At 28.2% G+C, this 27,633-nt stretch overlaps 1 protein-coding gene across 2 annotated transcripts; it reads left to right on the forward strand.

Moving 5' to 3' along the window:
- The first annotated feature begins 165 nt into the window (after positions 1-165).
- Positions 166-27,633, forward strand: LOC129967006 (protein Tob1-like). 2 transcript variants are annotated; one of them, XM_056081637.1, is made up of 4 exons: positions 166-519; positions 19,514-20,108; positions 20,635-20,884; positions 21,545-27,633. In XM_056081637.1, the coding sequence occupies exons 2-4, from the start codon at positions 19,804-19,806 to the stop codon at positions 22,262-22,264; spliced, it is 1,275 nt and encodes a 424-aa protein (XP_055937612.1). In that variant the 5' UTR covers positions 166-519; positions 19,514-19,803; the 3' UTR covers positions 22,265-27,633. The 2 variants fall into 2 exon arrangements, with proteins under 2 accessions (XP_055937612.1, XP_055937613.1); XM_056081638.1 differs by lacking the exon at positions 166-519 and adding an exon at positions 8,087-8,234.

Below are 27,633 nucleotides of genomic sequence, written 5' to 3' on the forward strand. Positions count from 1 at the left end.
TAAATAAAAATCAGTATTAAGAATGGAAAACGGCGAATTAAACAAAGAACTATTTACACGTTGCAGCAGAACACAGCCCAACAGCTCAGCTGACGAACAGCTGTGCGCCGGCGGAGTCACACATCGGAAAGTGATCAGGTTCGCTATATGAAGACGGGAGACTCTACGAGGAGCGCTTTTGCTTTGCGAAGTGTTCTCGCTCGGAAGGAGTTTTAAGATCTGATATTTCCGGGAATACTCATTTCGGAATTAGTGGTGAACTCTTCGTAACAGGAAAGGCGGCCGAGAAAACATCCAGCAACTGATCTTTTTTCTGTTTTCTTCTTTTATATTTTTTATACCTTTTATATTGATCAGCGAGAAAAAGTTTTAAAACTTCATAAAAAGAACTCTATTTATAAACTTTATCATCATCGCAAAATTTTTAAATGCAAGAACTGTTTTTAATCTTGAAGAAGACTGGAATAAGACTGAAAGAATTTTAAAACGATCAAACCGAACGAAAATATTTATCATCAGGTAAGCCAAGTTAAATTGATTTTCCACATGTGATTTTCTCAATTCGTGTTATGATGGGAGTTTGTAAACAGATGTTCCATTTTTGAGAAGGGGGAAAACGTAGATCCACCCAGCCATCTCGAAACAGGTGATTACCAGATGGTGAAAGAAGACCAGGATAATTCTAAGAAAAATTATCTTGATATTTTATGATTGATTGAATTATTTTTGAATATTCTTCAAAAAAATATTTATTTTTGATAACTTACTAGAAAATGTTTTTTCGCGAATTATTAATCAAGTTAACTTCCGTCGATATGGTAACTGAGAAATATAATAATAATTTAAAAATTAAGAACTTTTACATTACAGCGGTTGAATTTGGTTAAATATATTTTTGTAAATTCTCTTTAAAACATTTTTATGAATTCATCAATTACTTATGAGTGTGTAGCGACTTCAAATTCTGAAATCGAACGAACGATTGCAGTTACTGTTTTAATAAGTTAGTTTGTGATAGAAATAAGGTTACTATGGAATTAAAATAAATATTTTTTTTAAGATTCAATATCGAGTAAAGTAAACCAAATTTTCTATACTGAATATTGGAATTTGAAAAATCTGGGAATGTTGGAACATGGTTATATTATATAGAGTAATTACTCCACTTCGAATTTACTAATTAAACTTTAGATAAAATTTCTGTAGGAGGGGTTTTCATTAAATTATAGAGAAAATAATATTCTTTATTATTATTTTAACAGTTATGAAGATTTTATTCTCATGCTAGATATATTTTCTTACCATATAGCGCTAAACGGAATGCATAACGGAAAACAAAATTTTATATCGTGCTCTCTAGAAAAGTATCACTTTATTACCATTGTTATTTATCATTTTAAAACGCATATATATTTTCTTTTTATGAATGTATTTTCTTTCTCAAAAATAATTTGCATAAGTCATTGACTTTATTCTTTTGTTTTACGTTATTCACAAACGGATCTCAACGCGGATATTTAAAAAATAATTATGCCAAGTTCTAGGAATAATTCATTAAAACAATTGTAAAAGCTCTCTTCCATTGGTATGAGTTTATTTCTTCCCAGTAACGCGTTTCAGCTGTTTCATGGATGACATTGAAAAGGTAGAATATCATTTCAAGGACATTTTTAAAACGGAATGTGCAGATAGAATCTTTTCGGAGATCCTTCTGGCCTTATACAAGTGTCTTAGCTCCTGTTTCATTTAAATAATAATATTACTTCTTTGGCTTATTTTTTACTGTTTCAATAAGAAACGATAAAAATTTGTAAATTAAAAAGTAATCTTTAAATGGATATTTTAAAGGAAATTTGTGGATGAATTAATATGTTTCTAATCATGTATAATTTTTCAAATTGGATTTTTATTTTTATTCTCACTCTTAATTATATTTTAAAATTCCTTGCCCCATAAAATTAGATTTTTAAAATGATGTGGTGGTTTTTATTTTTAATTTTATTACTGAAAAAATACTCCTTGAAACTAAATCGATTAATCCCGACGTGAAAGTCTAGTTTGTACTTCTAGAAAGATCATATTAACTAAATCTATTGTATATATCTATCTGTATTTGATTTGCAATAGAACATTATAATCGTTTGTAAGATCCTTATGATTAAAAAAAAACAAATTATTTAAATTTTAAAAGTATTGAGTAACTTTCAAATGCAACAGATTTTTGAGGATTAAACAAAATATTTTGAATTGATTGTATCAATAATATATCGGAAAATGACGGTGCATAATTTTTTTTTTATTTCCAATGTTAATAGTTAATATAAGTGAACAATAAACAAGTGTGTTCTAACTTATATTAATTACGACTCTCCGTCATCTTCATTATAATTAAGTTTCTTTTTTGTTTTGAGTCTTGTATCGTAATCGTAAGAAATATTTAGGTACTGAATTTGCTGTGAAATTTAAATAACCGATTTATTGGGAAACACAATTATTTCATTGATTCTTCGCAAAACAGTTTAACAAAGCTTTCGTTATGAAAGTAATTTTTAAAATCATTAACTATTGCAAAATTGAAAGGTTAGAAATGAAGCAATAATTTCCTGAGATTCTTACTTGCTATGGTTGGTGCTAAAGTTTCCGAACGGTCGGAAATGTTTTTACAGCGCGTGGAAATATTTATGACTAAAAATATGACTTTAAAACCAATTATGCTTTGATATATGAAAATTTAGGCCTTGAAATAATTTATTTCCACTAAAAGTCTCGTTTATATAACGCTATGAAATAGGAAATACTTTTGAAATGTTTTCTTTATGGGCCATTGTTCATTGTTTTACGTTTCATTTGTTTTTGGCTACTTTTCTTTTCAATAATTGTCCACTCTTCTGTGGATGTATGTACATGGCCATATGCAAGAGTGAATTGCATATATTTTGTGAAGTAATATTTTGGAAATACTGGTCGAAAAATTTAAATTAATTTTTTTATTACTTCACTTCTTTTTTTTTTCGTGACTATGATTCACGATATTTGATTTGGCTACTACATTAAAAAAAATTGATATCAGTTTTTAAAAACACAGCGTTGCTTTTTTTGTATCGGACTGTAATTTTAGATAAAGGTAATATTTTATTGATTAATTTGTTAATATTTTTTGATGTCTAAATTTAATTAACTGCCGTGACGCGTTCGATCGCGGTTATAAAAATTAATACATTGTGATAATAAAATAAAATAAAAATTATTGAATAAAGACACAACATTTATTTATTTTACTTTCTATTAATTAAAGTTTATAAAATTTGTTACAAAAGATTTCATAGAACATTAATTAATTATCATAAAATAATCGCTGAATAAGTGATTCAGAATTTTAATTATGTTAAATAATCCCGCATTACAATAAAAATTTTCATTTGTAAAAATTATCTTTGATAATTTCGTTCTCTAAACAGACAAAGAATATTAATTAAATAAGTAAAGTGTACTTCGCATAGTTTTCCAATTATTTCCTGAATATTTTTCTACTTAAGTAGATTCAGTTTCTATATTAGCAAATTCGCAGTGTAAAAGTAATGAATTTCAATTTTATATTTATTATGCTAAGCAATGCAAAGTTATGTGTCAGATTTTGAATGAATCGTTATAACTATAACTAACTGATTATAACTATAACCAATATCATTATAAAAAATGCATTTGTTGAATTGGTGTATTTTCTTTTACTAAACCATTAATGTTTCTCGAATCATGAATACCATGACAAAATTCTCGTAAGGGTTTGATTTTATAAATTTCTCGTGCACTACTTTCACAGTGTATTAGAACTTTTGATTCGAAATATTTCATGTTTCATTCATATGTTCGCAGACCAGTATTTGGAATATCAGTTTGAAAGTAAGGCAATGATGAAAGATGAAGTTATATTATCTTCCCGGTGGAATTCGTGTTGTCTAGCCATGCAGCGAGTATAAAGTTGTGGATCATCGCTGTGTACCGTTAATACTACCTATTAATTACTTCAACTCTAGTATAGTTTAACCATTCGATTAAATATATCTTTGGATATATTTCGAACGTATCCAATGTAACTTATCAAGAATAAAAAGTTTTTCCAATGTCAAAATTCAAAATTTAGCTATTTAAAAGTTCTAACATTTTCATAATATTTTATCTTTTCATATTTATTCTTCGAATGTCTTCGAAATACGAGATGCATTCTTAAATTTATAAATTTCAAAGTATCAACTTATTACAAACTTTTACTATATTACTTGCCTCAAAATTTATTTCTTATAAAACTAGCATTACGCGGTTGGTTGCTTGTTTTCAAGTTTTACATATAACACTCATTTTGTTATGAGCCAACGGTTTAATACAAGTAGATAACTATGCAAAATAACATACATATTAATTCTATCCTTAGAAATATCTGCACACTATTGACTGACAATTTTTTAATGTTTAAAATGTGTTATATTTTTTTCTAAATACAACTACTGGCAGAGTAAGTGGTTCCATGTTTCTAAAAATTTTAGATTCTGGTGAGAAAATCGTTGTCTCGTAATGCACTTTGGATTCAATAGATTTTCATTTTCTCCCTTAAAACCCCTGCAAGTGGTAGCAATGGGAGACTGCTATGAAGCACTTTAAGATCAATAGAATGGGAGCCAGGAGTGGAGTGAATTGAAAAGAAATTTGATGGTGTATAGGTGCTCGTTTTATCCATTTTACCACTATTGACGTTTCTGTGATGATGTTGGAAGCAGCCATCTTCTACATGAAAAGGCGGGACCATGCGCAGCCTTTACTCTGGCGACCCAGTCAAGGGCAAATGTGGGTCATTCGGTTTCGTTCCGCTTGCTCTCTATTCTCTGTTTACTTTCGATTGCAATTTGCAACATTTCAATTTTTTTTTCCTAACTTCAAATTAATTTTCATTTAATTTTGTATATATTTATTTCATAGATATTTTTTTAATGAAATTTGCTTAATTTCATTTAAAATTTAGAATTAAAATTATCGTTTTCGTATTATTGATTTTCTCCCTTCGCTTAAACACACCGACCTTCAGCTTCCGTCAGACAAATTCGAAGCATCGTCATAATGGATGGTTCCTTTATTTAATAATGTTCCGTTCCAATAATTTATTTTTTGAATGAAAATTATCTCCCATTTTTAATATTTTTTTCTGCTTAAATGTAATTTAGTTTTTTCTAAAACTTTCTGTTAAAGACAACAGACATATGTGCTAGCATTACTATTTGGAATTTCACATTCTTTTAAAGCTTCGAATTCCCAAATACTGCATCTGACTTTGAAAGTACTTGACTTATTTTTGCAATATTTTTTTTTTTCAAAAACGTGCAAAATATTCGAAAATCTAAATTGTTTATTTCAAAAGAAAGTAATAAAGATAATAATAATAATAGTAAATGAATAAATAAAAATTCATAAATATTTGCACAAGTATTTACTAATCGTTTAATATTCGTTAACGAATATTCTGATTTATATTATGAATATTTAGAAAATGCGTTTTATATTCGTTAACGAATATACCAAATTATATTATGCATATTTAGGAAATACGTTCAATATTCTCAATGTAGATAAGCATATTGACTGATATGCTTATCTTTCGACAATACCTTAAAAATATACACAAAATTAAAAAAAAAAAAAAAACGTAGTGTTATTTTTCAATGAACAAAGCTAAGATTCGTGGCATTTGTCAAACAAATTTGAAGTATTTAACGCCTGTGAAGGATTGTAATCTTGACATCGGCAAAAAAAAAAAAAAAAAAAAAAAAAAATAGAAGTTTAAATCTTAAGCTGACAAATTTCCTTGACATAAGCCTTGGGAAAATGCCTTCTGACTGGAAAGAAATCAAGTTCTGAAAAAATGATGTCAATTTTGCGAAAATTCCTTTTCCTTCTGGATTGATTCACCATCAACATTCCACAAATCTGACAGTTTATGATCATTAGTTGAACGCTTTTCCTCCACTTCCCGGCATATCCGGTTTCCGCACCTACACACCTACACTATTTAAATGGAGCTGCTGAGTCCACCATTCTACGACGCGATAGGGGTACACACTATCAAGTTTAAACCCTTCTCATCCTTGTCCCTAAGCTTTCAAGGGTGTAACTGGTGCCAAATGCCGTTGCGAAAAATGTGATAAAGGACACCTGCAAAACAAAGTCAAAATTAGATAGGGGAGTAGTATATTTTAAGCGATGTGCGTCTTTCGCAAGGAAGGACGTGATATAGGACACGACTTTCGTCTTCTTGACTAAACATTTCAGAACTTTTAAGAGCTCAGATAAACGGAATGATGTTTGTCACCGTCGTGAAAAATATAAAAAAACGCAGCAGCGGCAGATAGCTCTCTATGATATAGTGGCAGTGCGTGATTCAATCAAGTAAAGGATTACAAAACAAAACGTGTACTGTGTGTACGTCTTAGTGATATGTGGAAAGAAGATTAGAATGTAATTCTTTTGAGATAATAGAGTTTGCTAATCCATTAAAGCATTTAGAAAGAAATGCGTTCAAGGATGACACCTCAGACACGTCTTAACCAAATTTGTAAAAACGTGTTTCTAATCTGTTAAATTTTTAGTTTTGTGGTCTGCTTTGGATTCTTTGCACGAAACAATGATACCAGTTGTTCCAAAATGGACTTCTCAAATAACATTTTTGCTTATTAAGAACAGATGCTTCATCTACCGTTCTAATACACTTAATTAAAAATTAATACAGTGAAAGCGAACTTTGCCTTCTGCTTATTCCGTCCTTTTGAAATTATCGGCTATTTTACTGGACAAAATAAAATATTTAACAAATTATTCCTAAGCATTGAGTAATTCTTTTGGCTCTTAATCTGCGTGCTGCTAAATACAATTTATTTCTTCAGATTTGAATTAAATAATCAAAAGAATACTCTAATCGCTCCGTTTTTAACCTTGCACTTAATGTTTAACTTTATTTTGAAAATAACCTGCTGTATATAACTGAGCTGTTTGTCCTCATGGACAAGCAGATCCAGGTTTTACGGTATATAGTGAATTAAAAACGCCATAATGAAAAAGAGAAGAAGAAATATACAAAATATTTAATTCAAATGAAAAATCTCTTTAAATGTATTGACTATTACTTCACCGAAACACATTCAATACAAACTATAGAGATATTCTAGACAGAACTCTGCATAATTTAAAAAACTAAGTTATATATATTGAACTTAATAAAGCAATTCTGTTTTGTATTACGAATTTTACGAAACAAACGAATTGTTTACGAATTTAACAAAAAAACAAAAGCGGCGATGAGGTAAGAGATATTATTCCTAAATGATATTTGGTTTGAAAATTTCACAGAAATTCAATTAAAGTTTAACGTTTTCGAAATGCGTTATTATGTTACGTATATCTTTGTTACAGAAGTTAAAAAGAAGCAAAACGATTTTAGAGTCTTTAACTATTATATTATGTAAAGTTGTTTTATCATTCAGAAGCTTCAAAATTAAATACAGAATGCAATAGAAAACTGTTTTATGTTTTTTAATCATCAAAATTATTCGTCCGTAATACATTACAAGCTTAAAATTATTGATATTATTATTAAACTTGTATTGGTAATACTATTTAATAATTAACTCTCCTCATTTTTTTTATTGTTGATAACATATTTTTATAACGTTAAGGCTGGCAGTTGCTTTTATTATATTTATTATATGAATGAATATTTATATTAATTATTAGTTTAACCATTTGAATTAACCTTTGATAAATATAGTTCTAGAAGCAGACTATTAAGCATATGTATCGCATTAATATCAATATCAGCATTCAATTTTCGACGAATATGTCACGGGTCTCGTCTTGAGCTCAACAAAGAAACAATGCCGTTTTTTGACGCATCCATTCATCTTCTTCATTCCAACATTTTAGCCCGAATTGCACATAAATAAAGAAAACAGAGATAACAATAGTTGCTCTGATGTCCTTGCAGAAAGAAGAGATAAATGCCGTCATAAGCATATATTATCTCGAATGATTTTTCTGAAAAGCCACACATCAGCGGACAAACCAGACAAACAATAGACGATGCTTTTAACGACGTGTGCGATAGTCTTTCTCATATATTTGAAGAGCAAAATGAAGGATGACTTCTGGGCTGTTTTTGACTTGAAATTATATTTCTTTGATTCTGCCAATAAATGGTCAGTATTTTTCTCTGAACTTTTAAATCAAGTTTTAACGCATACTATTTTAATGCCCCGGCTGTGTAAGCTGTATTATTTTGTATTAAGTTGCCTCTTTCAAGCCATAAATATATATTTTAGTTTTTATAAAAAAATATTGCTCTTGTACATTTATTTAGCGCAAAGATCAACTTTTAGTATTACCCATTACAGAACAATGCATATTTATTTTTAAATAAAGTTTTCGTAAAATGTGACATGACACCGTTTCTAGAATTTTCTTGTAGAAATTTCGCAATACGTTATTACACTTTTCAATATATAAAATTGCTGAAACAATTTCGTTATATAATATTGTGTGTTTTTATCCAACATGTTTATTTAAATAATTAAACATGCATTTTTAAAATTCATGAAATTCAGGAACAGTATTTATTGTAAAATAAAGTTTCAAATTATATCCTACATTTTTAGTAATTCATCAGCTTTTATCCAAATATTTGATATCATTATACACTCAATGCAAATAACATTTTTTTTAAATATTTCATTATAAAATGTTTCATGTTGCTTTGTTTAAGAAAAAAAAACTTATTATATTTTTTATTTGTATATATAGACTCAATATTGGTGCTGTTGTTTCTTTTTATCTATATTAATTAAACCTAATTTTTATTACTGAGAATTTCTCGAATTTGTTTTTCAAGTTTTATAAAAAATACTATTTTAAAAGAATTGTTTTCAAATCTCAGTAATTACTAAAATATTTTTGTTTTGAACATTCATAAAATTTATTTAAATAAACAAATACTTCAAAATACATTCATGTAGCGTGTTTTGCACAGAATGCAATTGTGTTTGATTTGCATCAGGCAAATTGGGATTTTTTCACGTTTCTAACAATTGAAATTTTCTATTCTACTTTTATCAAATATTTCTTTCATTTTTTCCGTTATAATTAGCTATTGTTCTTATAAGCTTATTTTAAAAAAAATTTCATAACTAAAAATTTAAAAAAAAATTAGAAAAAAATGGAATAATTAACTTTTTTTGTAAATCAACACATTTTAAATGTTACTATCATATATTTCCTAGCAATAAATGCATTTCAAAGATCCTTGCTACTGCAGGTGTACATCTTTTGGTTATCTTCTCCAAAATTAATTCTAGAAAAGCAGTTTTCGTTGTAATCTGATAATGGAAATAAATGGGAATAAAGATATGGAATTTGGGAATAAAATAAAATCTTTGAACTTTTGCATTTTTTGTTTCTGTTGCTTACGAAAGGATATTGCAATTGATAAGAAAAGACATTATCTTTCACAAAGAAACCATGATAATATGTTCACGTTCCTGCTTATCAGCTTTCAAAAAAAAATTCTCTATGCTAGATAATTTCAGGAGTATTTTTAATATTTGTCAACAATATCATCATTATTAGTTTCATCATAAAAGCTTTGTATAAATGTTTCAAAATAATTTTCAAATATTTATATATGAATTTTTATTATAAATCTTGTGCACTACAGTTCATTTTATTTAAGCAGATAATATTTTAAAATTATTGTTTTTATTACTTAGGAAATTACAAGGACTAATTTAAAGTATTTCAAACATTTCATTCAGTCTGAAATAGAATTATATTTTTTGTTATACGTATTTTAGCATTCAATGATGATTCATATGCGAATTCACTAGACAGAGGCTATCAGATTATTCAAATTAATTTTTTGTCAAATGATTTTTCCTATACATTCGATTTTTACTTCCACATTTAAAATTCCAATTCGATTACGTTGAATTTTTAAAAACATATTTCTATTATTAAATATTTTTTAAATTTAAAATTATTAATAAATGTGCTATTATGTATAATGGGTATTCTATATTAGAGAAATCTTGAATTATTATTTTTTATTACAACGTTGAATACGCATACATCATTATGTAAAAATATTTATATACCATTTTTAATTAATTTAATTTGTTCCATTTTTCAAATTAAAAATAATTACTCTATTTAAATATGCAAATTATGATCAATTACAGTAATTCCCTAAAATGAGTGAGAAAAATTTTCTGCAGCACTATTAAATAATTTATTATTATTTTTAAAGTAAGTTATTATTATTTTTAAAGTAAAGTAATACATTTTAAAGTTTTAAAGTAATTAAGTTGTCTTCTTATTTCAAAACGCCTTTGCCACTTTAAATAATTCATTAATTTGCTTGCTGGTTTCACAAATATATTTCTTATATAATTTATTTAATATAACAAAATTCTTGATATATGCCTGTTGCCTCCCAATTGAAAATTCTGATTCATTCTAAAGATTTAATTTTTACTGACAGACATCTCACTGAATATGCCATTATTAATAAAGTATGACGAAGCGACTACTTTTCAGTTTAGTTTCGAAGGTTCCATCTTTCTTTGATCCAAAAGTGCAGCATCCGCCAGAGAGAGATTTCTCGCCAGTATCTTCGTCACACTGCCGCAGCACTTTTTCTTTAATCTCGTTAAGAACACGTTTTCTTTTTCTTTGACTAAAACAAAAACAACAACTGCGACGTACGTCACGTAGGTGGAGAGAAGTACGTACCTAGCCGTATGAGTTTTGGTGGATGGGAGCCAAGATGTCTCATCGTGCCGTTTTCGTTCAGAATAAAAAATAAAAAAGAGCCTGTGCTCCTTACAAGGAGGGCTGACTATGCACACACTACAGTCTTGTTTACAATCACGAAGAAAGTCGGGAATTATTTTTAGGGGGAAAAAACTTCCAGTGAAAGAGAAGTACAATGTAAGCGCTTGTTTTCTCGAAGAAAGCACTTTGTAGTATTTATGTTTTGTCATTCCCTGTATTTGGAATTCTATAGGCGTTTTCGAAATTGACCTTGTAAGTGTATTTTTAATGCTGTTTACATTTCAAAGGCTTACTAATGCATTCCCTTCTAATTAGAATAAATGTTGGAAACGTTGTCTTAGCATCGGGAACAATGGTTTAATTATAAACGCATTATTTTCATCGTTCTGAAGGCTAGTGTCAGAATCTTAGTTTCCTATTTTAATATAAGTATTCGAGCTTTGATTCTAAAGATATGTGTTTATGCCAGACTATCAGGATATGGTCTGAAGCGACATATGATTTAGAAAAGTGATATTGGAACTCACTTGAATATGTATCTAATTTAAGATTGATTAGGTAGTTAACAAAATTACAGATGTTGTAATATTTATCTGTATAAGTCTTAGCTTAAAATATTTGAATAACAAAAAAAAAATCATTCAATGTTTTTAATGCTTAGTTTAATACTTATAGGGATATTCAATGAAAAAAAAATCCGCAGTATACGATTATATAACCGGTACATACTTCTGTAAGTAAGTGCATATTAATACAAGCGTATTTTGAATATATAAAAGGTATGAGTTGCATTAATAAAAATGCATTATCAGCAAAATTAGTTACAAATAGTATTTATCCCTTAATTTTCGGTATAAAATTGATACAAATTATTTCCCCGAGAAAATTCTTAAAACAATCGAAATATTTATGTATTGCGATAATGGTAAGCGTACTTTGAACATATAAAAAATATGAATTTCATTAATAAAAAAATATAATCAGCAAAATTAATTACAAATAATACATATCTCTTTACTTTCGGTATAAAATAGATACAAATTATTTCTTCGTGAAAATTCTTAAAAAAATTCAAATATGTATGCGTTGTGATAAAACACTTCATAAGGATCATTATCTGTATATAAGGTATCATATATGCTTACGTTAACTATAATTATTAGTATATACATACATATTGTATGTTCTGACAGAATGCACCCAAAGTTTAGCAAATTTGGTTTTGGAATTTAAGTATTAAGATTTTTATAAATTTATGCATTTAAAAGAATTTTTTGAATTGTTTAGAATGCTAGGTTACGGAAGAATCTAGAGTTGTCTGCTGCATAACAGATTTAAGTATCATTATTTATTTTACTGTTGTTTTCTGTCATTTGTTCGTATCATTGTTTTGAAACCGATATATTTTATCTCAGCTGCTGAGTTTGGATGCTTTAAGAGATCTTTTTTATAGTCTGGCTTGTGTGAAAAGCAATATATTTCCATCTACCTGGCATGTCTGATTTATAGTTGCCTTGTAGTAACAATGGCTGAAGACACTCGACGCCAAAGAATGCCCTTTCCTTTTTTATTTAGAACTTCAACGCGCATACTGTGTTTTCATTTTTATTTATGTGTTGTTGTTTTTTTCGATTATGCAACATAATTTATTTGACCTTAGCTTATCTGTTCTAGTTAAGCTGAATGTAAAAGTAGACAAAAAGATGTTTTAGAAATATTCGAAAATTCGTATTTTATACAATGAAATAACTAATACTGAAAATTCATGTAATATTTGGAATAATGAAGAATTTTTAATTAAATATTATGTTTAAATTATACTAAACTTATAACTAAGATTCATTTATTAAATAACATGCAGTTGTTTTAGAAAATAGAAAAAAAAATGAAATTTTATAGCATGCCAATCACATATAAATGTTCTTTATTATCTATTTCAATTTTGTTTCAAGTAATTCTAATGTATTGAATTTGAATGCCTGTTATATAAACTTTAATTTTAAAATCATATTTTAATAATAAGGAATCGAAATAAAATCTCATCGTATTGTCTGTTTTGGAACAATATTCCATTCTTGTACAACATCCGTAAGGTATCTGTATTTTCTCATGAATACTAAAATATAAAATAAAGTTTATAATCTTAAAATATAAAAAATTTTCATTTCGGTTTATCTATTTGCAAAAGAGATTTAAATTGCATTGATTTTATTTGGTTCAATTTAGATATTCCCAGTATTTCCTGAATTTCCAATTCTTTAAATTTGAAGTCGATAGCATTAATGTCATAATCTCAACAAAACTTTTAATTAATTAATTAGATTATGTGCATTCATTTGTATCCGGTTTATATTTCATTTTGTTTAGCTAAAAGTTAAATCCTGTATGAAATCATTTTTGGAGAATGTATACTAACATAAAACGCCATATTACCATATGGTGTTTGCGGTAAGATACTTATCCATTAATCATTTAGAATTCATTAAGTCTCATATAGGATATATTTTTAGGTAATGCTCTAATTGCATTACATTTTTTTTTTCATTTGTAAGCGGACTAAAAAGTATTTTCTAAAAGTTGCTATTATATATTTTTTAAATGCTATATTAGCTCTTCCAGTATTGACTTCATCATAATTTTTCCTTTTAAAGTAACCCTCATTCGCAATTTAGTGATTTATTTCTTTAGAACTGTATGGAAAATTTACTCTTACCGAAATTCATGAACTAGTTTCGATTCAAGATTTTTTTATGATTCACAGCAAATTTACTTATGAAATGGATTCTTATCATATAGCTATTGCGTTTCGTTTGAAATTTATTTTGTATAAGTTCAGAAGTACAGAAATGTTTCTGAAAATGTTTTGAAGTATATTTCTAAAGGAAGAATTCAGAACTGTTAAAGTATAATAAATTTTGGAGGACATGATATTAATATAATATTATAATATTATCTAATTAATATTACTAATACTTATTTTTCTAGTTAAATGTAAATCCAGGGATTCATATATTAATTTGGTCACAAAATTCTATAGTATAATCTTATATTTACAATATACTTACTTATACTTACAAAGATATTCTTGTTATATGATTTAAAAAATTGCTTTATAATATAGAAATAAAAATTATTTTTCGACACTAAATTTGAAATATGTATTATTAATAAAATCTAATAAATTTAATTTTCATTGATAATTGCGTTTTAAACATTACTGATAGTACATATTTATAAGGAAATTTAATAAATTTAATATAATTTTCAAAATAATTATTTCTAATAAGCATACCCGTTAGTATTATAACATAATTATTAGTGCGAAACAGAATAATACAAATATCTTTAAAATAAAATTAAATGCTGTATTCAATGTAACTATTATCTTAAATACATGAGATTTTATAATAAAATTCATTTTTATTAGAATTAAGTAATTTTGGAACTACGGAAATATAATAGCTAAACATTTCAAATGACAAATCGTATCATATAAAGACTAAAAATGTTCACCTCTATGCTATAATCGCATATAATGTAATTGAACAACATTATTTACTATAGAATAAATAAAAATATATACTGCTTTTTAATATCTATCCACTGATGAAAGAGCTGAAATCTGAGTATCCGTCATTCGAAACCTCAAGTCCACGTGGAAATCAAGTCATGACTAGACGGGAGGGTGGAAAAACATGAAAGAGCACAGTTGATGAAGAAGATCTTGGCAAAAAAATGAGTATTACGTATGTTCGGCTGCTGTTTAAGGAAGTAAATACAGGAAAAACTTTTCTTGGATATCTGCCAAATGCTCTCGCGTGTCAGAATGTCTTGATGAATGCTTTTATTCCTTAGTCTGTTGTTTTAGGCATCAAATCATCCGGCACTTATTCTCAAAATGATGCATGCCTTCTTACATTACAGCGAAGAACTTTTATTTGCGAATAATTACTTTTTTTTTCTTTGGTCTCAATAAAATATCGAAAACGAATGAAGAATCTTTCATCTGGAATTAGCTGAGGATTTACTTGGCACTATTTTCCCACTTTGACGCACAAAATAATGTCGCGTTAGCATGCAAGATAAGAGTTACCAATGAAGTAGTTTGTAATATAAATATATCAAAACTTTAAAATTTGAATATTTAATTTATGCATATGGAAATCTATTAAATTAAATAAACTTATTACTAGATTTCGATAACACGTAGAAAAAGTACTTTATTGTTATTATTTTAAATTATACTTACAGTAAATTTGCAAGCTAAATGAAGTGATTCATTAAAAGCTATATAATTTCACTCCACAAAACAATTAATATTTGTAGATAACTTTCAAAAATTTGCAACATGTAAAGCAGCATATCATGTGATAGTACAAAATAAACATATTTGAAATATATACTTTAAAATAGTTAATCATGATTAAATTTGAAATTTCAATCAGAAAGTTCCATTATGTAATCAGGATATTACTTTAAATTAAAATTTACATTCCATAGAGCATTATGCATACACCATAAACTCGTTGCAATCTAGTATAAATATAATTCAGTTCTAATATTGTAAAATATTTTAATTGATCTTTGTAATCTATCTATCATCTTCGTAAATGAAAAATTATAGCAATTTCTAATTTATTGAGTATTAAATTTTAAATCCTTTGAAGCGAAAAAGGAATTGTTCTAGAGAGCATTGCATATTAAAAATGAGTACTGAATTAAATCACATATTCACATTCAGTAAACACATAATATATATTTAACTCAAAATTGATTCACAAAGATATATGACAATTAATAATTATTTAATGTTATTGCAATTAAGACCTTGAAAATGAAGGGAAAAAATCATCATTTACTAAGCGATTACAAAATATCGTGAGCCACGCAGACTGAATAATCGCTGAAATCTACAAAATTATCTTTCTTTTTGTTTCAAAACAATGCATTGTACATTGAGAAATCGAATGAGTATACATAAACGAAGTCGCAATGATCATGAAGAAATCGCTTTCATAAACAGCTTTTTCGAGACATCAAAGTAAACTCATTCTTCTTTAAGATCTTACATGTATAAACCTCTGGGAATTAAATTTAAAAGAGACAGTTTCGATGCCGCAAAGCGATTAAATGTATTTATTTACGAAATAAATCGTGCTTGTGTATTTGGTTGAAATCAGATTTTTATGAATTATTACTATATATTTAAGCGTTTGTGATTTGATTTCGTCATTAATATCCAGTTGGATATTTTCAGGGCACGTTTTCCAATGAAGAAGCGAATATTTTATTTAAATTTATAAACAAGGAATAGAACAATTCAAATAGTATAATAAACATTTAAGAGAAATATTTTCCTTGAAAAATATAGTATTTTATATTGCTTAAACATATATGTTATTGATCGAACGGTGGCATTATTTGATTGTTACTAGTGATATTTAAATAAAAATGAATTTTTAAGCTTCTTTTTCTTAAGTGGTATGTTTCATGTTTGCTAAGACGACATTTTGAAATCTCTCTCTTTAGTCCACTTTTTGATGTACTAGAGTTCTAAATGTTTTTCGCTTGCTTATGCTAGATTGCAATACAATATTTTAAGAAATTATTTTATAGATTATTTTAATTAAAGTTTGATTCTAAACCTGTGACTCCACCTGATAGAGAATTTGAGAAAACTCGCTCAATAGATTTCATAATATTTATCATTTTGAATTGTTAATTGAGGAGTAAATGTAGAAAATTATTAAAATAAAAATGAATTCCATTTTTAATACACTATAAAAGAGTTTTCAAGAACCATTTCTATTAAACATATTTATAAATTTTTTTTGAAGTCTTTTTTGGTGATTTAAGTCAAAACATAAACTGTTATTAATGAAAATTTTCATCCTTATTTACTGCATTTAATGATACAGAATAAATGATGAGAAAAAATTGCTATCATTTAGGCTGATATTGTCAAATAATTAACAAGTTGAAAATTTTAAAAAAATCATCGAAATTTTTTTTGAATGCAGCACAATCTATTATTGCATCACATATAAATAAATAATGTTTCATATCATACCGTGAACTGGTAAGTTTATATTATAACCAAATCACGGCTTCTAATATTTTAAATAGCAGAATTTTTTTTATAACTGAAGGACGGGTACTGATTTTTACTGCAACGTAATTAAGAACAAATTTTTACTAAACCGCTTTCAACTCCAAAACAGCTGCGTTTAAATTTAGATCTTTGATATAAACATTTCAAAATATTTAAATATTACGTATGGATTTGTATTTTTCGGAGGTTTTCGAGCATGCGCAAAACTCTGAATCCCATCATTCACTGCAAGATCAATCTTCTATTAATAGATTACTGAATTCCACTATCGATTCATTCAGATTTTCTCCATTATCAAAAGGCAAAGTATTTTATGCAATCCTTTTTTTTTCTAGTCGATAGAAGCGTAGAAATAGTTAACACCGCATTTGTTTTTCAACTTCTCTTTCACAACAGTATCGATTTTCAATGCTCCGTCTTGAAAAGGTTTCATATATGCTAATGCATGCATTTTAGAAAATTTTTGTAAAACGTTTTGAGTTATTGACTAAATTTATAATAACTTCTTTCTCTGTAAATATTTCTTTTTAGTAAATGCATTTCAAAAATGTTAAATTATAATTTGTTGAGAATGAAAAATTCTGCTGTACATTTAAAAAAAATACTTATTTTTTGTGTATATTTTGTTGCTGCTGTAATCAATTAAAAACTTGAAATAAAGGCTTTTAAAAATTACAGTAAATAATAAAAAAAGGTTTTTAAAACTCGGCAATGTAACTAACTAATAGACGGATAAAAAAAGGAACAATTTTGAAGTCTAATTAAAATTAGTTTAATAGAAAAATAATTTTATTCTATTCAAAGAATTTAAGCACACACTTATTTTTAATTAAATCCTTAATTACATATAAATATACGAATAAAATATTTTTCCGCTTTAACAGAGCATAAAAAACAGAATGAAAAAGTTGAACTTAAGTTTCATTTAAATTCAATTAATTGGAAAATTGCAATTTTCTCATTAAAAAGTATTTTTTAATTACAATTCTGGTTTGAAATGGAGAAATTAACTATTGTTTAATCAACTATTAAATTGTTTCCAATTAATTTTTTCAATGATAAATAAAGTAGTCGATAATGATTTGTTCAAGAAAACAGGAATACAAATTAAGAAGAATAAAAAAGGCTGAGATTTCTTTTAATTAAATTTCTTCTTTTTTCTCTTTCTATTTATATATTCTGCCTGATAGCTATATATTTCTGAAGTTGCTAAGCCTCCTCCCCTCTTTTGCTCTTATACTTTTCATAGGTTCAGAAGGAGAAAGTCACTTCTCCTTTATTTCAAGGAATGTGGGTCATCGATTGCTATTTTGCTCCCCTCTTTTCCAACTCATCAATTCCGCCTTTTTCCCTCCGAGAAATGCTTTTTTTAACACTTTCCACCGGCTCTCATCATCCAAATTGTTTTCGAAGTATACTTCTTTTTTCTTCGAATTTTTTATGGTCGGATTTCAGTTCTTTCGTTATTATTGCGTATCTTTTATTTTTGACTCATTAGAAGAATTTCTGTATCTTGTAACTTGTCTAATAGTGTTGTCATATTTCTTAAAATAATTTCTTTTTTTTTCGTAATTATCTGATTTCTTTCAATAAAAAAAAATGTATACATACTTGCAGAAGGAATAAGATTTCTATGCACAAGAATAAATATCATAGGATGAAATCATTTTTTTTTGTCTTATTTGATGATTGTAATAATATACCATCCATTAACAAATTATGAAACTATTATTTTTAAAGTTTCATTTTTATATATTCTCAGAATATCCTGATTAAACGAAATTTTTTAATAAATTTTAGAAATATTTCTTATAAGGAATTGGCAACGAATTTCATATACATTTTATTTTGATTTTACTATCGTTTTTAACTTCAAATTCTGAAATTTTTTGCCCCCCCCCCAAAAAAAAAGACATCGCAAAAAAAAAAGAGATTTTAAAATATGGCTGCCCTTTTTTTGAAACATGTTTATACTACAGTCAATGAGATTATTTCAATATTATCAATAATAACCACTGATATTAAAATAATAACCAGTAATTACCTGCATTAATACTAATCGATTGAAATCGATTATTATTTATAGTAATATTTGATTAATGACACTAACATATATATTTTTTATTAATGAAAGGCAGATAGGAAATTATGAATGGACAAGTTCATTAAGTATAATTATACAATTGTGATGCCTTTATAGAAGTTCTTTTTTACGAAAGAGTTTCTTGAAATTTTATCAATATACGTGTTTGCATTCTTTAGAAACAAGTGAAGTCTATTCAATATGCAGTTGAGTTGTTATACTCATACCCTAATTAGAATACAGAAAATTCATCGAATTATTTAAAGGGCGAGTATAAAAAAGTTAAAAAAATTACAAACCAAAGTTTATTTTAATGCAACCATTTATCAGGCATTGATACCTTATTGTGTGAATTTTATTCGCTTAATTACAACTTATTGAAGTGTAGTATCATGAAATGAACAATTTCATATGCTTATTACACTAATAATTATTAACTGTAATTATTTTCTTTTCAGGTTGTACTCTATGCTTTGATACATACTCACGTGAATTCTGTGGATAAGTTTTGTCGATTGTTTTTTATTATTTATTACTTATCATTGCCACAATTGGAATTAGCTTCAAACCAAGTCATTCTTACGACTATCTTCTACAAGTATATTGGTGGCATCTTATGATTAAATGATTAATATTTTGAATTCAACCCTGCTTTCTTCAAACGCGTGACAATCCTGGTCAGAAGAATCTACTCTGTTGCAAAAGGATATCTTGTCTATCATCGATCTTCGTCTTCGTGAAGAACACCATGCACGTTGAGATACAGGTGGCCCTGAATTTCTTCATTTCTTTTCTGTACAATAAATTGCCAAGGCGTCGTGTAAACCAGTTTGGAGAAGAGTTGGAAAAAACTCTTAAGCAGAAATTTGTTGGACATTGGTACCCTGAGAAACCTTTCAAAGGATCAGCTTTCCGGTGCCTGAAGACGGCGTTGCCTTTGGATCCTGTTTTTGACATTGCTGCTCAAGAAAGTGGCATGGCATTATCAGACATTCAGGAAAATTTACCTGAAGAACTCAGCATATGGATAGATCCTGGTGAAGTTTCTTACAGGTAAGCATTACAATGATTACTTATTAGAGCGTTATATGGAATCTTAGTAGGAACATTATTTGAAATCAAATATTAGTTTTTGTTTCTTCAACAAAAGAACGAATTTTTATTTTGCTTGTTAAATTCAGGAACACGGGAAACATTATGGTGTGATAACACTGATTTATATTTGACAGCAAAAAATAGCAATTATTTGCATGTTGGAATAGGCTTTAAATTAATGTTGTATGTAGTAAAAAAAACCATTTGTTTATGCGTATATCAGTAATAAGCAATGATATTAATCATATAACTATAATGTTAATCATATAAATATAATGAAAATTATTAACGGGTATTTAGAAGATTGAATAGACGTATTAAGAATTTAACATACAAAGATTGAATAGATGTATTTAGAATTTAACGTATTAAGATTATGAATTATTACACTTGATAATACAACACTTAATACCCCTAATCTAATTCAATTTGGTCTTGTCAACGAATACAGTGTGTTGTTTCAACGTTAATAATGTTGTTATAGGTTAGGGGAGAAAGGCTGCGTGAAGATTCTGTATTCCGAGTCGGACAATTCTGAGGATCGGGCCGATCGTGAAATCTACAGAACTTTCAACCCAGAAGCTCAGTGTTTCAAACCCATTGATTCCGTGGCCTCACAGTTGGGGTCAATGTCACTCTCATCTGGATCTTCCTCTTCAAGCAGCCCGTACGGCAATTCACCCTCACCAACCTATAAGTCATCACCTAGTCCCATCAACGGCTTCCTGCCAAAGGTAGGTATCGAGTTGCAATCTCTGTTCATTTCAGCGCTCATGAAAGTTGTGAAGTTACTTATAGCAATTCTTAAATAATTGTTGAATAAACCAGGAATTAATTCTGATTTAAAAGATGAAATATTAGAAAATAATCTTACGTTGATCGCGGATGCCTTTTGAAACAGATACAAGATTTAATTCGTAATAGTTTATTTGTGATTTTCTTATATTAACAAGAATATTAGACTGTAACTGTTTCTAGTCAATTAAATAAAAGATAAAAGAAACTGGTTATTTTTACTTTTTCATGTGCAATTGCAACTTAGTTTTTAAGATTAAGTTCAATTAATTTACAATTGAATTTGTGAACTCATATAAGACAACAGGTGTGGGTTATTAAATGCCAAAATGCCAACGATTTTTCAATAACTGTAGTATTATTTTGAAACATATGCCCCCTTTATGATAGGAAGTCAGCTAGCATTTAAAAAAAAGTTCTTCAAACATAATGGAATCTAATAAACAAATCCGAATTGTGAATTATTTGATGTTGAGAGTTTTTACTACATATTGCAAACATTATTGATTTTTTTTTTTTTTTTTACTTTTGAGAAAATTTATGCTTATTCAAAGGTGGTCACTTTAGCTATCTTGATATAATTTAATGCCATTTTTTAGGTTACAACTCCGCTCACTTTCACAACAGCTACTTTTGCTCAGACGAAGTTCGGCTCCACGAAGCTGAAGAGCAATGGAAAAAGATCACATCGAATGTCGCCAACAGAGTTCAGCAGCTACATTAAGACACGAGCCATCATGCAACAACAGCAGCAATCTCAGATGCCGCAAATGTTTGGTTCCGTCAATCAGCAACAAAGGCCCAGATCACTCTCTCCAACCCCACCAAACAATACTTCACAACAGCAACAGATCGATGCCAACAACTTCATGCTTCTGGCTTCATCGGCCAACTTGCACCAGCAAGCAACTTTTCCACCAACAGCGCAATCACATTTCTCTCCTAATCAGAGATCAGGTCTTTACGATGGAGGATACCTCAACGATATTTTCTCCAGTGCATCGGCCTCTAACGGCCTTGGAGATCAGCTCAATAATGGAGGTCTTCTGACACCAAACAGCAATAATGCCACTACGAAGCCCACGTCAAATTCGCGTTTGAGCCAGGCCGTGACAAATGCAAACGCATTGTCGCTGTTTCTTGACAAAGGTCCTTTCAGCAGTCCTGCATCTTCAGTCACCGGGGCTCCCACTGGACCAGTGAGTTTCAAAAATGCCTCTGTTGGAGACAGTGGCAGCAAGAGCTATGGAAATGGAATCGACAATTTTAGTGTTGGTGGGATGTCATATCCCAACCAGCATCTCTTGATGGCTAATTAATTCCTTATGATTGAAACCGGTGATATCTGGATACGTCTCGCTTAATCGTAACGTATTTTTTTAGTCACTAGACTTAATAAAATGCAATTAAATAAGTAATTTTAATTCTTAATTCGGATTTTTTTTGTTTTTTGTGATGATGATTATGTTTTTATAAACTATTTTAAATGGGGTAAATTCAGAGCGTCATTGGAAGGGCAAGCTTGTATCGGAAAAATAAAATTACATTGTTCGAATATAAAGTCTTAATGGATCAGAATCCAAATAAAATGTTTTAGAGGTCGAGTACCAGTTAAGCCAGGCGTTTCCAGATAGCATTGATGCCTTGCCAAGTTAGACTGTTTTGATGGCCTTGAATGTAACGATGACCTTGAATCTGTGATGGGAAAAATAAGTCTCTTTTGCAAAACTTTTAAAGAAGACACAAAAGTCTTTCAGAAATGAAGCCAACCCATAAATACATTAGCCGATTGACGTCTGATTCCGGAGAATTTTCACTGTCCACAATCATACTATTATTAAGATAACGACTCCTCGGTCTGCACAATTCATTGATCATTTATTGCTGTCCAAGAGATGTCTTAGTATTTCCTCAATAGGCATCCACCCTGTTTAATGTATAAATTCGCACATTTTGTTAAATAAATAATTACCATTGAGAATGCCCGATTCGGCAAATTAAACAGGATACTAAGAGAAGCAATATTTTAGTGCATGTTTAAAAGTATTTGAAAATTCGCGACTTTGAGATAAATCAGCAGATGGAATTTCAAACTGTTGGAAATGGTTGGTTTCGGTATACTATGAGAGAATCAGTGTATGAAATAAATATGGCATCTTTCAAAATCTTTGTGATCTACAGCAAAATCAAGCTGGTCCACAGCTTTAGGCAGCTATATAAGGGCTTGTGAATCAGCGAAAGAATATAAAATTTATTTTAAGGAAGAGTCTCTAGAAGAAAAAAAAAAACTTTTTTAAAATTTTTTAAATATTCAGGATAATAATATAATACAGGATTTGGACACAAACAAGGGAAGTCTACTACAAAAAAACAGAATATTGATTGGACTGAGTCAAGTTTTTAAGATGCAACATTATGTAATTCTGTGACTTATGTCGTCAAAAAGTTAGTGAGATTACTTGGACTTCCTGTGTAAAATATTTTATTTTGTGATGAATTAGTACAAAATCTGCATTTTGTTTATTTCTAGTTTGAATACTTCATTGCTTAATATATACAGTAGTTATTTTTTTATATTATCCCGGTTGCTTCGCAACAACTTGTGTTTCACAGAACGGAGTATTTGATTTTGTTATGACAATCTGAATGTTGTTTAATCTCTTTTTATATTTTTATAGTTTGTTGATGTACATTAAGAAATATTTTAAAGAATTCACTTTGTGTTGATTTTCATTTGCTTATAAGCTCATTATGCCATCATAATTGTGATTGGAACTTTGAATATAAATATTTATTTTTCAAGCAACGATTTCTGAAAGTTGTGGAGAAAAATTTTCCCTTATTTTTTAATGACATTAAATTAATCTGGTGCTAAATTTATGCTGATAACGAAAGAAAAGATCTTCAACAATTCGTCCTACTTAAGTCAAAAAAATTTGTGTTCAAAGATGGATGTCTGTAGATTGAAATCTATTTTTTAAGAAAATCCGAATGGATAGATTAAATGTGATGCAAGTTTCAATGTGATTCATGTCAAAGAAAGTAAAATTATATTGAAGATTTCTATGTTTATCAGCATTAATAACAGTACTATCTATTTTTTTAGCTTGGGCATTGAAGTTCGTGAATCTACGTTTCACAAAGATGCTTTTGTATACTGTTTTTATTTCAAATGATTAATTTTCATGAACTTTGTGAATATTTTAAGGATAAAAATACAATTTAACGAATTTCAATACAATAATATAGATTTCTGCATTTTTAAATAAAAGAAGCTATGATCTATAAACAAATACTAACTTAAATTTACTAGTTTGAAAATTTCAGACACGAATGCGTCAATATTTTTCAGCTCGTTGTTTGTATTATGTTAGTAACATAGATGAAACTGATAGAAAATCGATATGTTTTTGAAATTTTAAAGTGATTTCGTAACATATCTATTCCCTCTCTAGATATTGTTGAATATGAAGTAAATACAATTCTTTGCAAATATATGCATGTATTTTAATTATGGTGAAAGCAAATTAAATTCATTGTTAGGATTATGCTAAGCATATCGGTAACAACGTTATGTTTTAGTAATTAAAAAAAATCAATAATGTAGTTTTTCACACTAAAAATGCAAGAAACTAAATTAAAAAAAAAATATTAAATGTAAGTGCATCCTGGGTTTATTTAAATTATTATACTTCGTTAAAATATTTAGATAAGATTTAATCAGATCAATTCAGATTAACCATCAAATTTTTAATGGTAAGAGATTTTAAATGAATAGTTTTTCAAATTTGGTATTATATTAAACAAGAGCCTACTTAAATTATTTTAAAACTATGACTACCATTCTTAAATGTCCATACTATTCAATTTTCCGTGCTTTTTACATTCTTTTTTCCTTTAAAATCAACCCTTTATTGTAAAACTACGAAATAAGACTGAACAACCCGTGTCGAATGCTTTCTTAATAAAAATAACACTTATTCGTGTTTGAAGACTCAATGTTAGTACCTCAATAAAATATCTTTTCCAGATTTTTACTGTAGTCTTAAATGTCAAAGGTGATATCTATTTAAGAGTAACCAGTGTTCAACTTTTCTATTGTTTTTAAACACATGTAAGCTTTTTGTGCTCATTGTATGTATAATAAAGCTGCTCATTTATAAGTAAAGTCCAGTAAAGTTCAACCAGTGTGACGATGTCGGCTCCTTAATAGTACTTACCTAACTTAAAAGTGTTGTAAAATACCTTATAAGGAAAAGACTGAGATGTATAACTGTATATGCGCTCTCTAATATTGTTGAAAAATGACAAAAAAAATCTTGAATATTATTATCTATCTTTTCATACCCTATTGTAGAAATATCTACTCAAGACTTTCAATATTCAGATCGCAATAATGATTAATTATAGTTGTTGATAATTGTTACTTGTTTAATAGAGAAATTATTGGTAAAAAAAATTTAAGCTCAAATGTTAATTGAGTACTGTGCACTTAAGCATTAAAAAGTTAGATTTTTTGAATTTGTTTTGATAAAAAAATGAGAGAAAAAATTACTATGCATTATGTAAGAAGTAGTAACTTGATGTTTTTTAAAAAAATTATTAAATATTTATAGAAAATGAAGAGTTATTTTAGTTGATAAAAATTTCACCGTATATAGATATATATATATATATATTGCGTAAGACATGTACATAAGCGAAATGAGAGAACGGATAACAAAATATGTAGAATTTCTTCGAACCGCGTCCAAGCCACAATTTTAACTGGTCCAGAGTTTCTACTGGCCTTTCAACTAAATTTTTTTGGAGATTTGTGATTTTCTTCCAATTTGTTTCTGTTTCCAAGAATCTATTTTTATCTATCTAAGCGACTCTGTACTTACTTAAAGGCGAAGAGCACGGTTTGAAGTAAAATTTTAGACAAAGTTTGTTACGTGTACTTAAAAAACTACTAAAACGAACTCCCTCTTCTGTAGAGTCTAGTAGGAAAACAAGCATGTTTTCTAATAAGTGATTGTTCTTTCTGGTTAAGTACTTATAACTAATGCACGTTCAAATCGAGTGTGTTTAACAGTTAGCCGTTTCTTCATACTGTAAGTCAACTTACCGGCGGGTATATTTTCTTACTCAATCTGGTGTCTGTTGTGTTAGTAAATAAATATATATATATAATATATATTATATATCATTGTGTGTAAAAATGTTGGAAAATGTTATAATAATAAGAGAAAATTATATATATTTCAATATTCTTTCTAAGTACTATAAATCGGAGGGGAAATCGGAGAGATGAAATGGTATTTTATATTTTCTACTTGCAAGTTGTCCTGCTATTAGCTTACTTTTATATGTAAAGGTACAAAAAAACGAAGTACAATGCTTGGAAAGCTGGACAGTGTATTTATTGTGAAACGTTTTTTCCATAGAGTGTGGTTTGTACGTAACATAGATTCTACTTCTATTATTATGTGTGATTGTATATCTTAAGAACGTGTGATAATTCAATAATGCTCTCGAAATGCCCAGATTAGATACAACCAATAGGAGTAACATTCAAATTAGTCTTTCGATGCAAAAGCCTAGCACAAAACTCTCAGCCACTATCTCTTTACAAATATACTCTGGCAGTGCCCCCACTGTCGTCGAAGCTATGCAGATCCTAAAATCAGGTGTTCTTTTTGTGTATCTTTCAGTGTTATGTGTTTCATGGTATTTTTACAATATTCAAGCAAATCAAGATATGTGGAAAAAAAATTGCCGTAGCAAAGCTTGACCAAACTCCGATCCGTAGATAAAAAATAGCTTTCTATGTGTGAAAACCTGAAACGAATTTCAAATAACACTGTATAGCAATACAACAGTGCTAGATTTGAATTTTTTTCCATTGACCACATAGCTCCCAGGATCGCTACTTATCAACTTAAGTTACTTTACTTTACTTTTGCAAAACGGTTAGACATACTCGTTGTTTATTATCTTATTTATTTAAATAAATTCAATTCAAATCAAATTATGTAGAAGTTAACCATTTAGATTTTTAAGACATAACAGTGCTTTCAATTCATTCTTCTGGTATGTCTGTTTCCCCTTCATTGAAATGTTTAACATATTGTTCCATATAGTAATAATTTTTTCTTGAATTCGATATCTTTTCTACAGCAGAATGCCCTATTTATTGTTCTTCGAGAGAAGAATTTTTCTCACTACACGGAAATCATTGATTTACCATTTTTTAGAGTCTCATTGTCGTTCATGATGCATTTTTTCTAGACATTTTTTATTCACCTTTTGAGAACTTTTTCATTGTTTTTCTTTTAAAAAAAATGATGAAGAAGAAAATAAATCAAAATGGTGTGGAATTTTTTAAACTCTTCGTATTTATGGCGTTGTGATCATGAACTGATGGAATTTTTTCTTTCTTGTTTTATCTTGAGTTTTAAACTAAGCAATGTCACTGTTCATCCGACGTTTCTGTCTTTTTGGGATTTGTAGCAATTTGTTGTTGCTGCTATATTGATGAGTATGATAATCTTTGTAGCATTTTGCTAATGCAGATTTATAATTACTGTTCCACGTGCGTTCGTTCCTCTAATGTGATGTGCACATATAATATCTTAGTCGTAAGATTTTCATACGTTCTTATATTTTTAAGTTTGTAATAAACGTTTGAGCATTATTTCTATAA

The sequence above is a fragment of the Argiope bruennichi genome, chromosome 4 (genome assembly GCF_947563725.1).
Source record: "Argiope bruennichi chromosome 4, qqArgBrue1.1, whole genome shotgun sequence".
Taxonomy (NCBI): domain Eukaryota; kingdom Metazoa; phylum Arthropoda; class Arachnida; order Araneae; family Araneidae; genus Argiope; species Argiope bruennichi.